At 42.1% G+C, this 15318-nt stretch overlaps 1 protein-coding gene across 1 annotated transcript; it reads right to left on the reverse strand.

Moving 5' to 3' along the window:
- Window positions 1-2411: 2411 nt before the first annotated feature.
- Window positions 2412-6734, reverse strand: TMEM123 (transmembrane protein 123). The gene is made up of 3 exons (XM_010159845.1): window positions 6512-6734; window positions 4603-4756; window positions 2412-2436 (listed from the first exon to the last, which is right to left on the reverse strand). Exons 1-3 carry the CDS (start codon window positions 6732-6734, stop codon window positions 2412-2414), a joined length of 402 nt encoding a protein of 133 aa, XP_010158147.1.
- Between the last annotated feature and the right edge of the window lie 8584 nt (window positions 6735-15318).

The following is a 15318-nucleotide window of genomic DNA, read 5'->3' on the forward strand; positions in this document are numbered from 1 at the left end:
TCTCCTTCTCTGGAGACTTTCAAAAGCTGCCTGGACTTGTTCCTGTGTGATCTGCTCTGGCAGGGGGGTTGGACTAGATGATCTCTAGAGGTCCCTTCCAAACCCTTCCACTCTGTGAATCTGTGTATGTGTAAGATTTATCAATTGCACCTCACTTTGTCTGCTATCCAAACACATGAAAGGAGGTCAGGTTTTATATTTGCACTGACACCTCTAAAATCCTACCCGTGTTAATTTGCTTTGCTGTAGTAACAAGAGTAGAAAATACATTACAAATGACTGAACTAGGCAAAAATGCACTTGGTCTGGCATTCTAGCATTTGAAAGTATGTATCGTGAACACTTCTTATTCAGTGGTTATGACTGTGAAAAGGGTTGAAGGCATTATGAAACAGTCTAATGAAATAAAAACCCAGCTGAAACTGATACAGTAATTCTAAAGATTTAATTTTATTTATTCATCTGTACAACAGCGGTGTGACAATCTCAGTAATTGAGTTGCACTTAGTGGTCTTAATTTCTAAAAAGCAAGGAATTGCAGTCCTCTGGAAGAATTGTTTCCAAACTCCTCAAGTCAAAACCAGAAGTTTTCCACTAATCAATGCAATTAAGAGAAATCACAAAGGTTACTTCACTCTTCCCTCGGTACCTCAATCTCAGTAAAAACTGAAACAGCCCTGCTACCCCCTCTCAGGTGGGTGGCTGGTGCTATGCAGACTATGCACCAGCCATGGTTTGCTGGAGTTGGCTGGGCCTCGGACACAACTGTTCTACTAATCCATGTGAAAGAGGGGAAAAAAATTAAACAAATCCATACTGCCACTTTAACACTGCATGGCAGAATAAGCTATTGCTCCACGGAAAAAATTACCCGGTGCCAGAGCCGTCATCCTACTTCCCTGATGCATTGTACCCCAGCCCCCTGAGCGGCCTGTATGCAGATCCCGCTGCGACCTTCCTCAGCAGCCACCGCCTCCTGCCTGCGGCCTCCTGCCTGCGGCCCCCCGCCAAAAAAAACCAGCAGTAACCAGGACGGTCAAGTCCCACCACAACCACCCTCTTCACCCGCGGGAGGTCTGCAAGCGGGGCCTGGGCAGGACTGAAGGATTATTTGGTGACACACGGAGATGCAGGCCTGTGATTCTTCATCCTTGCTCTAGTTCTGCTTACACCAGTGTACACGAGGAGCCCAGCCGCCCAGTCAGCAGGTCTACCTCAGTGTAAATGCACGGGTGACAAGGCAGCAGCCTCAGCCATGGTGCATGGGACCCCCAGTGTGTTTGGGCCTTCATCTAAAGGCCTTCTGAGACATCCCCCCGGTGCCTTCAGCGGGCTGGTGACGAGAGCTCTGTACGGCAGTGCCACGTTCTGAAAACAGCTGTAAAAACGCAGATTAGGTTCTTCTAAAATGCTGACTTCCAGGTTTTCACTTCTCTGGAACGCTCAATGCTTATCAAACGCTGCTAGAACACTGCATGCAGCATCATAATAAAACCGAGCGCAGTGATTACTACATTCAACTTAAAAACCCATTTTTAGAAGCAATTTTCATATTTTATCATATTTATGATGGCAAATTTTTTTTCCATTTTCATTTTATCTTCAATTGCACGTGCTTCATTAGGCCATGCTAGGAAAAAAATAAGCTGTGGATGGCAGAGTCTGTTTTCTTGTGAGGACCCATTTAGAGAAAGGGCTGTGGATGGGTAGCTCCAGCCTGTCCATGCTTCCTGCAGTGGGTCTCATTGTAGAGCCTGTTAAGGAAAGTCTCTGCAGATCAGCTAAGGAGCCAATTAGCAGGGAAGCTAATGACGGAAGTTTAAAGTACTCATTACCATCTTCTGTACAGTTAGCAAACCACATCCCTTTATGGCCTAATAAAATTAACTGAATTGTTCAAAATGCAAAATCTCTAAAATGAAGTTCACATCAAACTTCAAAATAAATACAATTTAGTACAAAATATTGGGGAAAGTAAAAACATTTTACTTGCAAAAACCTATGCTTGGTCTCAAAAGTATCCTATTTAACCTATTAGATCCATCATGGAACACCCTGGCCTTATGCAATACGTGAGAAATAACTGAGCTTGGAGTTGCAATGACACCATCCTGCTAGTAATTGGCTATGTCAGACATCTGTGTGCGTATCTTAAAATGACTCAATGTGTTTCTTGGATTACAAATACTGGAAAAAGAAAATATTGTCTCTACAAAGTGCTGAGTTCCTCTTCTTATAAAAGCCAGTACAAAAAAAAAAAAAATCAGGATGTTTCAAGAGCTTCTCAACATTTTGCAGGATCACACCCAAGGCAGGTTGAGAGACTGATCATCTTTACCAAAGGAACTCCTTCAGAAGTTCCAACAGCCGTGATGGGATGGGTTTCCAACACTGTCTTCCCTGAAGTCTCTTTAAATGATGGCATCATGTTCATCGCTGTAATAGAAACACAGGAATTAACGTCCTGCAGCACAAGCAACCCTCAATACGAGCCCGAGCCCCCCAGCTGCTGCTGAGGGGGTTGTGTTGTGAACAGGGGCCACCTGGCTGCGCAGAGCTAAGGGCACCTTGATCTGGGAGTTGCAGTCCTCTCTGTGCCAAGCCTGAAGTTAACGGAACAATTTCAGTTTGCCAACACCCCTCCAGGTTCACATTTTGGCTTTCACATTTCATTCAGGTACGTATTTTTAGAACAGCTGTTGCTCAGGCATTTTTATCCTATCTCTCTTACCTACACCCAGCAGTAATGACTAATCACTGCCATTTTACAAGCTCAGCGACAGATTTCCTTTGTTTTAAAGATACTGTTGATCTGAATTCTACAATATTCATTGAAGCACCAACGTGGGTGAACGTGTGCAGCAGGGACTGGCTGAATTCCATGTCCAGCAAGCAGGAGTCAAGATGGAGAGAAAAGACATCACCTTGCTTAAAACCAGCTTCTCAATCAAGATGGATGATACTGAATAGGAAAAAGAAAAGCAACATAGTGTTAAGAATTCTGAGTTCTTAACTAAATGTGGGCAAAGGAGGCAAGTCTGGAAGCTTGGAAAAAAACCTGAGTAGAGCTGAGTATAAATGGCAAGTGAGATGGTACAGCTTTGACTGAACTGTGCACTACAGAAAGGGCGAGATGTAGGCAGAATCATAGATGTCTGACTGGTTCTGTGCTCTCAGAAATGAGAGCTGCAAAGGAGAACCATATCCAAGGCAACACGGGACCTACTACATCCTGTCCCCCAGTCTGATGTCATAAAGGAGAGACCAGTTGTCTGGAAAAAGTTGGTGGCAGAATCTATTGAAATCAGTGTTTTTCCACTTGTAGCCTACAGACTGTCTGAAGCCCACAGACAACTTCTAAAGGGTCTTGGAAAGATAACTAAGAAAAGCCAGCTTACTCTCCATAGGCTTGTATTTGCTGTACTGCACCTACACTTCAGAGGGCAAATAGCAGCAGCCTGCAGCTCAAAGGCAGCTGAAAGTTCACTCTGTGTACACCAGTGACAGGTGTCTTGGGGTGGGATCCAGCCCACACCTTTCAATAGTCACAGCACAGACTTTTTTATCTAAGGCTCTTCGCTGCCCTCACAGTGAGTGAAGACAAAAACACATGGATAGGCTGATTCCACTGAATTACCAAAGAATTACCTTACTTTAGGGTAATACTAATGACATGAAATGACTAGTTCAGATGTAGATGCCTGATTTCAGTTAAATGAATTCCACTTCTGATTTCATGGATGTGTGAAAAGTGCATAAAGCAGGCTCAGTGCATACAATTTTACAGACAGGTTTCTGGAGTTAAGAACAAGATAACAGCAGAAAACTAAATATTAGAAATCAACCAGTTGGTTTGCTTATATTGCAAGGTGGGGCAGAAGTTTGGGTTCATATATTGACAATAGTCAAATGCTGAGCTTTTAAAAATGTGAATAATGGCCATATTGCCTTTGAAGGCTTACTGTAATGATAAATAAATAAATAATTTCCACAGTGGTGGCTTAGGAATGTGGAATATTAGATGTCCAACTTGAAATCTGTCTGCTCAAACTAGACTTGAAGGTACTAAAAGGTGATGCCAAAGAGGGATGGTGACAGAGTTCCAACAAGAGGTCATACAGGTAAGAGGATATAGAGCTACTGCAAAAAACAAACAAACAAACAAACACAGTTGCAGGGGGGAGGAAATGCCAAAGAATGAATAGACAAACAAGCGTCTAGGAGAAAGGGTCAGGAAAACCCAAATGTCTTGTAAATTCCAGCAAACATTTCAAGGAACTGTTTTCAAGGAAGCATTAGCTATTAATGGAATAGCTTGAAGACAAGAGTCCTTAAAAAAAACCCCAAAAACCAAACACCAACCCAAATTATTTGACACACTAGATGAGAGGAAAAAACACACAGAAGAGAGGCATAATAATAAGGAATAGCTGATGTGGTGAAAGACAAAACATCACAGTTGATTTTGACATCACTTAACGATATTAACATAATGTACATTAAACAAATGTAGGTATCGGAGTTCATTCTCCTTGTTTTGTCTGTCTTTTTTCCCCTCAAGAAAGCAATAAATTGACAAGGGACAATCCCTTGGGAACTTACATGGTTCTGTACTGAATGCCTCTTCTGGAGTGATAGGCTTTGCATCCGATGTAGAGAATAACTAGGACTCCAAGTGTCAGCACAATGCCACCTACAAAACTGCCCACATCAAATCGGGAGGTTTTGCCTACATCAGCCTCAGATTTTGATGTGGCTGAAAAGAAGAAAACAAAAGGCACTTTTTACAGAGCTTGCAAAATTGTGTTTTGAGGGACTGCTCCATACCCACCCTCCCCACTGACATATCATCTAAAGATCCAGTGAGACAACTTTAACATAGATCGACTGGCAAGGTATCAGCCAAGCACACCGAAACCTAGAGCTCCGTTTTTATGTGCCCGATTCTGGTGACGCAGAAGCAGCTGATCCAACTGCTTGCTGCCTCTGAAAGACTGACTGCCCACTCTCCTCTCCACCTCCCTCTTTCCTCCGCCTTTCCTCCCCTGTTGCTCTTCCCTCTTTCCATGCATATGCAGTTCCTGCCCTTCTTAGGCCAGTTCTAGTATTTTTTCACACCCTCTGTGAGACAAGTGAACACAATATTCAGGGCTCAAATTAACCCAAGCAGAAAAGGAATCGCAGAATCACACAATGGTTTGGGTTGGAAGGGACCTTATAGACCATCTAGTTCCAACCTCCCTGCCATGGGCAGGGACACCTTCCACTACACCAGGTTGCTCAAAGCCACATCCAGCCTGGCCTTGAACACTTCCAGGGATGGGGCATCCACAGCTTCTCTGGGCAACCTGTTCCAGTGCCTCACCACCCTCTGCAGGAAGAACTTCTCCCTGATATCTAATCTAAACCACCCCACTTTCAATTTAAAGCCATTACCCCTTGTCCTGTCACTACAGGCCCTTGTAAAAAGACACCCACCCGCCCAGCTTCCTTGTAGGAAGTTGCTTTTAGTCAGATGAGCACACTGAGCCAGCCTGCAGAGGGGTCCGACTACCACCAAGCCAGTCACTACAGTTACTTGGTGGGAGTAAAATACTTTTGGCAGTGATGAGCTGTTGGATCGCTTTACCTTGTCACATGGCATTGTACCCTCACTCTCCACGTGAGACCAGGTCTGCAGCTCAACACAGATAACATGACCTCAGATAAGCCATAGCAGTTTCCGTGTGAAAACTGGTTTTGTCTGCTACAAACTTCCACCCAAAGACCCAGTCTGTGCCCATCTCTATTTGGACTTGCCACAGGGAGCGTTACTAGTAGTTCTGGTGATGACAGCTTCACCTACTCAATAATGCTTCACTGGCACGTGAGCAACCCCAGTCTGCTGGGAAGTGTAAGCATGAAGCGGTGTGAATGAGCAGCTAACCGCAAGGAAACACTGAATTCTACACTTATTTTTATTAATGGGTACTGGCAAGCTGTAGCGGACAACTTTTACATAAAGCGTGACTCATAATCTATCCTCCGTTAGGGATGAAATTCATTACACTGCTGCAAATGCAGCTAACGAACTCTGTCTTTCTCCGAAGCCGGTAGAGACATTTTGAGGCACAGGTCAGCTGGGAAAAAGGAAGTGTTAGGGATGAATTCAAGTAAGCTGTAGAAGGCAGAGCTGAACACACAGAGAAGTTGTATTCAAAAGCCAGGCTTTCTCCTAGCATTGCTGATCTCCTTGCTGGTGACAGCTGGTTCAGGCCACTCACGTTATTTTTTGTTGTTGTTCCTAAATATGTCAGGTCTCTCAGGATAAGTGAAGCCTTACTTAAATAAGTGGCGTGCTCCGAGTAACATTACTGTAGCCAACTTCATATAAAATGCCCCCTTACTCTTGTTTTTCAGCATGCAAATACCTTCTCTCTTCGTTATACCACTGTAAAACCAACAGTTCTACAACTGTACAACACTTGTCAACATGTACATAAGCCTTTGTGAGCTTGAAATGTGAACTCACCTGTCACAGAAGTGAAAGATATCTTGGAAGTGGTCACCACTGTAATATTGAGTTGTGATGATGTGACTGATGAAGCTGTGGTGGGTCTTGTTGTCTGGCTGGTTTTGGTGGGCTGAGTCGGCAAGGTGACAGACGTGGTGGTGTTGGTGGGCTGAGCAGTACTGGTCAGATGAGTAGTACTGGGGGACACACCTGAGAAATTTTTGTTTGTGATATCACACATAAAGATACAGAAAATAATAAACTGCATACTCATTGACTAAGACAGCATTTATCATCCCCAAACAGAATGGCAGAGTAACAATGAAAATGCCACTGCATGGATATCCAGGCTTGCATATACATTCTTCCCCTATGCCATTTCCTTTGGAAAGGCCTAACTTCAGATTTCTGGGGTTCAAGGTCAGGAATGGTTTAAGGGAAAGGCTGTAAAGAAAACTTGGATAATATCTGGTAACTTCTAGAAGGGTCAAATTTTTTTATAACACTATCCAATTCAATAGAATTGTGCCTAACAGAGTATTTTAAAAAGTGGTAAAATTCTGCATCAAAAGTAACTTTCCATCTGAAGCACCCAACTTTTCAGATAACTAAACTTTTCTGATAAGAACGGATTTTGCATGAAAACACCCCCTTCCCACCCCACAATTTTACTAATGAGTTAGTCTTTAATTTGCCTTTGAATGAAACACTGGCTTTCCGAAGGCTGCGCGTCTATCACACTTACCAGAGAGAATTCTGTATGTATGTTAAAACTTAAGGCTTTCCACACATGATAGAAGTTCTACTAGAGTAAATCTGCTGGCTTGTATCGGTTATGTAGCAGTGAGCTGTCTTGCCACGGTTAGAACACAGATTGGAACGCTATTTCACTAGTTTAATTGACACCGAATGTCCTTAACCATTACCCTGCTTTTACCTAACACTTTTCCTTCCCTCCTTGGAAGGCAGTCATGAACTGTTCAGAATAAAAATACCATGAGGCAAAACTCAACAGTAAGAGATCGGTATTTACAGCAAAACCCTCAGAACCTCACCAGAAGGCAGCCACCTAGAATGGTCTTAAGTATAATCACGTTTTTTTCTAAGAAGGAACTAACAAGAAACACGAGCCTGTTATGCAACTAACATTTCTCTAAGTAGACAATATGAGCTTTTATACATGAAGGAATTTTAGGGAGAAAAAGCTCTCTCTGCAGCTGTCTACTTCTGTATTATTCCTACAGCCTGGCACAAGCTGGGTTCATTTTAAACACCACAAAAGCTTTTCATTAAGGACATTCAAATGTTTAATTATACCCATATTTTCTCGAAATTGTCTAAAACAAGAACAACAGAAGAATAGGTATTTCATCTCAATTCCACAATAAACTTGATATTCAATTTCTGCCTTTTTTTGTACAGCATCTAAAATGCTTCTACAGAATAATCTTCCCATAAGTGTGGTTTAAAGTGTGCGTAGCTGCACACTGTCTTTGCTAAGACTTAAGTGTTGCTGCTTCCAGTACAGATGGGAACATCCAAAACTGAAAAACCCCAAACAATATGACAAGGTAACTGTTCAGAAAGGAACTGCCCTACACAACACTTTTCTGAGACATTTAACATCAAAACTACTGAAGCAGCCCAATACAGTCCCCACCGTAAATGTTATTTATTTCCCTCCTCTTCAACGTTATAGTTGTGCTGTGCCGTAACGCTAGGAAACACTTGGAAATGAGCATTCATTGAGATGGAACAGTGGGAGTACTATATTCATGTGCTTACCTTGTTACAATTAGGAAATTCAGTTCCTCTATGAAGCATGGGTAAAATACATCAGATAAGATTCAGGGCACATTTAAATACTGACAGGTAAACTCTCCAAAGGCACAATGATCTATAAACATCAGATGGTTCCTCATTGTAGAAAATAAGCATGTAAATGTCTGTATGGAAACCATCTACAGTTGTATGACACAAAACCACACCTGGTAACTGCATTCCCAATATGAAAGATATCAAAAGAAAGACAAAGCTGAATGCAAATGTCAACCAGTCAGTTTTCTGTGGTTTGTTTTTTTTGAGCCATGACTTCCGAGTGTCAAACTGGTATGTGTTTCTGAGCACTATAATGACTAATTGTTCCATGCACAATATTATTAAATGATGTTACACAAAGATGGCACTTATTCCATGGGCACTCAATTACCCTACAGAAAACCTGAGTCAGCACAAAAAATATCCAAGCAGCTATCACAAGGAATTTCAGCAAATTTGCACATTACTTTTTCCCCCTCTTTCCTATAAGCAATCTGTTTTTCTTACTTCATCAAGACTTCAGCACCCGCTGATGTAACACTAAGAGTAAAATCCGGTTAATCGCCTACAGACTTCTCTTCCGTGATGTATTTAACATCAGTCATTTCAAAACAGCAGTGGGAGGCTATCTGAAGCAGCTGGAGAATTTGGAAAGCTGACATGAAATGGGCACCAATCTGTTCTTCTGTGTCTTCGAAAAATCTTACTCGTACTATGTTACCAACAGAGTAAAGATGAAAGAACATTTGCTAGTAACATCTGCCCTTTTATCTTTCCTTTCCCTAATTACTTTCCCCCCCAAAGCCCAGCTGGGCTTCATCGAACATCACGCTAAACAAACCCAGCCTGGCCTAGTTAATTTTTATTATTTAAAAAGGATGCATGCCAGTAATATAGTTCAGGTTTATGATGCTTTATTTTTAAAAGAGACAAGTATTTTACTTTATATGCTACCCATGTTTAAACATTAAACAGCTATATCCATCAACTAAACTATATATATAGCATAATGGTAAGAATTCTTGGTGGCATGCACTACTCCCCGAGTTTTCTAACTAAGCAAGAACTAACACAACAACAACTCAAATTGCATAAGCACCATGCTAATTATTATTGAATGATCTGTCTAAAATAAATACTCTCCTTTGCATCAAAAATGATTGAATGAAACAGACTTCTGCTTCTGACACAAAAAACTTCCAAAAAAAATCCCCCAAACCTGCCCAAACCCCAAAAGTGGTCTTTAATCTGAAGAGGTCAAGACATATTCAAAATGGATGAACATTGTCTTAAAATCTTAAAAAGTTAAAAAAAAAGAGAGAAGGATGTGAAAGAGAGAAGTATGTGAATCAAACCGTGTGATGCAAGGCACGTGAGGCCTATTAGGTTTGCCCAACAGTAAAGGGCTCTGACCTCTTTTCACTGTTATTATCCAGACACAGCAAAGCTCTGACCTCTCTAAAAAAACCCATAGGCAGTGTTGGAGCAGAGAGCAGAAAGGTTGGAGTGTCACGAGTGAGTGGTTTAGGCCGCTTAAAAAAATCACCATCACAGATATTAGAAAAGGTGATTTTAATAGGAATTTATGAAAAACATGACTTAACAGAATTAGATGGCAGTGTCCACTCTATCATCTATTCAACATAAAAAAAAAAGCACATGAAAGTCAAATCCAATTAGCATTGGGTAAAAATGCTTTAGCAGGAGCACTGGGTGGGTGAAACACCTGTGGTTAACAATGGCTTTACACATGGGGAAGGCCCTAAGGCAACAAGGGGATTACAAAAACGTCTCCACTTTCCAAGCCAGACCTGCTTAAACTGGCCCACTGCAGGCAATGGAATGTGACACCGCACCACTTCCTTGCCATCAAAAGGAAGGTCTTTACAGAGAGAGGTTTTTTCCTGGTATTTTATTCTTAAATGAGGAAGAAACAACTGAGTGTGGTAGCTCAGAGGTTAACTGGAGGCTACAGACACAAAGCGAGAGTTGTACTGGAAATGGAGTGATGTAACTGGGACCTTACGATCAGCATAAAACTCTACAAATACACAAAGTATCTCAGGGCAGGCACAATATTTCTGCCCTGCTTTCACGTGGCTCTTGGCGCAAAAGGGACCCAGTTCATGCCTGGAACTAGCTTCTCGTCTCTCAGATACCACCTTTTACCTGTGCATCACAGACTGAACAACTCAAAGACATTAATTCTTATCCAGTCTTTACTGATGTTGTGAAATAGGCCAGCGCAAATTCTTCCAGAAGATCATTTTTTCAATTTCCTTTTTTAATAAGCTCACACTGACATAGCCAACAGCTGGAACACTGCAAATACACGTGGATGAACTGTTTGTCTCAGGTTAAACATCTGCTTTCAAACGGTACTAGTTGATATAATACATCTATTTCTTCTCTCTAGCAAGGAGTTTTGTGAACATGTTACTCATGGTGGAGCATCATGGCTGCAACACTGCTGCCTTGGGAAAACCATTCTTAGCTACAGTTCTTTTGTCAAGTTGTGAAGGGAAGATGGTGGTACGAGAAGTAGCTAGAACAATGGAAAAGTACCATGACAGATTGTCCCAGATGTGCTGCTCGTGTCTCACTTGAACTGTTTTGTGCTGTGAACTCTGTAAGAACTATTTTCTATAGTTCAAGGTGCCGTAAGTCTTACCTAAAAGGAAATGGAATCTTACTCAAGCCCCCAGGACTCCATTATACCCTAAATCTATTCACAGTGAAATAACATTAAACAGATGAGCACTGTTTGCACAACAACCTAATAACATTTTTTTAAGTTTGCTTAGAGACAAAGAACGAACATTAGAAAGACAAACTTCTTTCAATTCTTCCTTGAAGTTCCAGTTTGATTCCAGTTCTTCAGTGGCATCGCAAATGTCACTGCTGCCACTGATGAAGTATGCTACCTAAACTTGAAAACCTGTACGGCTTCATTTTGGAATTGTTCCACATGTTGCCTCCCAGCCCTAAAATAATACCTCTCTCCAATACCCACTTTTGATGGATATTTCTTTAGAATTTGGTATGATCTGGGGTAGGTGTGGAACTAGCTTCTAGGTTCATAGTAACGGACCCATGAACAGATACATACCTGCTGTAGATGCTGCTGTAGATGGTGTGGATGACGCAACAGTGAGATTGGATGAAGTGCTGTTGTCTTTGAGGAAAAAAGAAAACACGAAAAGAAATATTACTGATTTCATTTTAACATACTATAATTAAAGAACACACAACACAGTACTCTACTCAGGGTGTCTGTGTCTGCAGGCTACAAGTGGGAATAGAGCAGAGTATTCCATCCCAAAGCAGATGGTTTTATCCCCCTGCAAAACGCTTCCAGATCTCAGTGCAGCAAAAACATAGTTGCACAGCAGTGCCCAAATGGTCTGGTTCTTTACATCTCCTCTTTTCATTCACTTTCACCTCTATGCCATGCTCTATTCCAGCTGCTATCAGCCATACTGCCACTGACTTTCTTCACCTACTCAAGCACTGTGCTTTTTTTTTCTGGTTTGTATTCCTCTGTTTCAGTCCCATTTCCTGTCCCTCAATCTTTTCTTTCATTTTGCTGCATCTACTTTACAAACTGGGTTCATGCTAGGAACACAGTGTAGCTGTGTCAAGAGGGGACAGACTGATATCCAGCAAAACATTTTTCTGTGGGCTTATGCTCTCTCTGCACAAGAAGATCCTAAGAATGTACCTGTCTTCAAAAAACTTAAAATATAAACCATGTTTCAGCCTTAATGGTTTTGTCCTTCTCCCCCTTCTTTCACTTCTACTTTTCCTGTTCTCTTTTTTTCTCCCCCTTCCAACTCATGTTACTTCTAGGTTTCCAGGCACCCTCCCACTCTCGCTTCTGTCCTCATTGCTGCTTTCCAGCATAGCTGGAAAACAAAGTGCAGAGCCTCAGAGATGACAAGAATAGCAACACAGCTACGAGAATCAAGAAACATGTATTTCCTTTGAACGGCTCTGCTCTTCTTAGCACTAGAAAAGTCTAGTCTAAACCAGTTTTCTCAACTCTCTTTGCAGTTACATACATGTTATTAGCAAGCTTGGGTTTAAGAACCAATGCAACAAATTTATAACTTCATACCGCCCACCAAAAAGGGGGAGGAGGGGGAAATTACAGAAGGAATTATTTTGCCTTTTCTTTGGTATAACCATACTACCCCCACCACTGAGTACTGCACACACAACCCTTGTACTGACATACCTGGAATATTAAGTTTCAGATTTGCCTTTGAGAAACAGTCTATGATTGTACAATTTCAAAGACATTCTTCCTTGGATGCTGACTTTCATATCAGCGTAAGGCCTGGATATGCCTGGGGCTAAAACTTTCCCACACTGGCCCAATACTGTAACCAGAAGACAGTTTGGGTTTCCCCCAAATTCTGAGTGCTTACTTCTGCAACCCTGGGAACAGATCTGGATGTGGACTGCATGCTCATACAGGTGAACAGAAGCCACGTACAATGCCTGGAATTTGGGCGCAAGTCAGCGATTCAATTAACACAAGATAGCCTGTAGTGACAGGACAAGGGGGAATGGGCTGAAATTGAAAGTGGGGACGTTTAGATTAGCTATAAGGAGGAAGTTATTCATGGAGAGGGTGATGAAACACTGGAAGAGGTTGCCTAGGGAAGTTGTGGATGCCCCATCCCTGGAAGTGTTCAAGGCCAGGCTGGATGAGGCTTTGAGCAACCTGGTCTAGTGGAAGGTGTCCCTGCCCATGGCAGGGGGGTGGGAACTAGATGATCTTTAAGGTCCTTTCCAACCCAAACCATTTTATGATTCTATACACCCCACTTGTTGGCCAACAGCAAATTATGTCAGTGAAGTAGCAGAGGGCAAAACTGACTCAAGGAATATACCTTTTGCGTGGCACATGCTTAAAGGTGTATAGCTTAACGCAGTCAAAATGAGATTACACTAGGAAATAAACATGTACTTTAGCAATGAGCTCAAGCATGGTGGACCTAGAATCTATTTTGATGTTAAAAATCAAATGAAAATGTGCTGTGCCTTTTTCTCAAGAGCACTGAATTCTAGCCTAGCAGATTTCTTGAGCTGGAGCTGGTGGTTCTTTTTTTAACTGTAAATTGACGTTGGCAAGTATTTCTAGCTCTATATATAATTTTTTCCCATTTTATTTCTCTTCCCTCTGTTCTTCTGGGCTACCTATGGATATGAGGATTGAGTTGCGTTCTACTATTCATCAGCTCTTCTTAAATATCTTTAGTTGTCCTGGAATAGATGTGGCAATGGGAGTACCTCCCTCCTGCCCTAATGTTCTTCGCATTTCAATAAGATAAAATAAAAGGCAAACGATTACAGGTCAGTTTAAGGCATACAATAATACATATCGCTTTTCTTGATGCTACTGAGGAACAGCAGTTGAAATGCCACAAGTGTTACCTTGCAACTTATAGCTGGGTGTCGTAGTAAAGGCTGTAGTACTGCTGGAGTTGTTTGCCTTTTCATTTCCTACATAAAAACCAAAAAGAATAAAATAGTTTTAGGTACTTTATTACTAAGAAGCAGGAAAAAAACCCCATTAGTACAGCATCAGTCACTTGCTTCGGGCATCTAAATGACTAAACTACCATGGGCTTGAGTTAGGTATGACGATAGAAGAGCATGATACACCAACAGCCTGCTCTTAGCACACTAACACCGGTAACATTTGCACTACCCAACCATCAAATGAATCAGAACTCTGTCTTATCCTCAGTTTTATTTTCCCCATCATCCCCATGCCAAGTTCTCTTCTTCCTTGAGATGAAAGGAGACTGAAAGAAGAGGTAGAAAATCAGGCACCTCTCTTCAGCAATAACATACAGCCCACATCACCTATAGCAGAAGGAAAAGAACTTCTCACATAAATCTTTCCCTCTGGAGTCTGCAAGGCCTTTGCAGGCAGAGGAGTGCTTGCTCCGCCACTACATGAACAGACCATAAGCTCCACCAACAAGTTGCATCACTCAGTTTGGGATTAACAGCACGTTAATGCATTCACTGAGCATTTGGCAGGTGAGAAGTGGGACAGAAAAGGATCACCTCTCTGGTAAAAACATCGTGATACCCTAAAGACTACTTGAGGCCTGATCACTCTGTCCTCAGGCCTGGCCTACAAACCACCATTGAAATTTGAAGATAAACCACACAGAATGAAAAAGTCTAACATTCAGGTGCACACAAGAGGATCAGTTATGGGTTTTGCCTTTGCCAACCAGAGTTTAGTTTTGATTACTTGTCAAATTTCTGCTAAAGGTGAGCAAATAACCTCAAGTATCACAGAAGTAGGGCAATTTCTTGGTAGTTACAAAACCTTAATGAAGTTCTCAGAATGGTTAAGTTTGCAAATACAAAAGACAAACCCCTTATTGTACCTTACCCCTGCGTTATCAAGATTACGGGCAGCACTGCAAGATAGCTTAGACTGTTTAATTTTGGAGCTTAGGGAAAACAAACAAATGGAAAACAGAGCATGGGACACAGCCAAACTAAGCTTCCCCAGGAAAGACCCGATCCTGCAGAAATATCAGAGCTGGTCCTGCCACATTTAACAGTGATCTGATTGAGGAAGCTAAGCCAACAGAAAATTGACATTACCCCGCTCCCCAAGAAGCACACCATGGCCTTTGCTGCCTCAGCCAACAGAATGGGCTCCCTGCAGGATCATAGAACCATTCAGGTTGGAAGGGACCTTAAAGATCATCTAGTTCCACCCCCCCTGCCATGGGCAGGGACACCTTCCACTAGACCAGGTTGCTCAAAGCCTCATCCAGCCTGGCCTTGAACACTTCCAGGGATGGGCATCCACAGCTTCTCTGGGCAACCTGCTCCAGTGCCTCACCACCCTCTCTGTGAAGAACTTCTTCCTGATATCTAATCTAAACCTCCTCACTTTCAACTTAAACCCATAACCCCTAGTCCTGTCATTACAGACTCTTTCGTAAAAGTCCCCCCCAGCTTCCTTG

Source organism: Eurypyga helias, unplaced genomic scaffold (assembly GCF_000690775.1).
Source record: "Eurypyga helias isolate BGI_N326 unplaced genomic scaffold, ASM69077v1 scaffold31459, whole genome shotgun sequence".
Lineage (NCBI taxonomy): Eukaryota > Metazoa > Chordata > Aves > Eurypygiformes > Eurypygidae > Eurypyga > Eurypyga helias.

What these genes read in the sequence shown, in the direction of transcription:
- TMEM123 (XM_010159845.1), bottom strand. Translation starts at nt 6,734, where the DNA reads ATGTGTGATATCACAAACAAAAATTTCTCAGGTGTGTCCCCCAGTACT. An exon ending in ATCTTTCACTTCTGTGACAG is followed by an intron (nt 4,757 to 6,511) that starts GTGAGTTCACAT and finishes TCTTCTTTTCAG; the next exon opens with CCACATCAAAATCTGAGGCT. An exon ending in GGCATTCAGTACAGAACCAT is followed by an intron (nt 2,437 to 4,602) that starts GTAAGTTCCCAA and finishes TTTCTATTACAG; the next exon opens with CGATGAACATGATGCCATCA.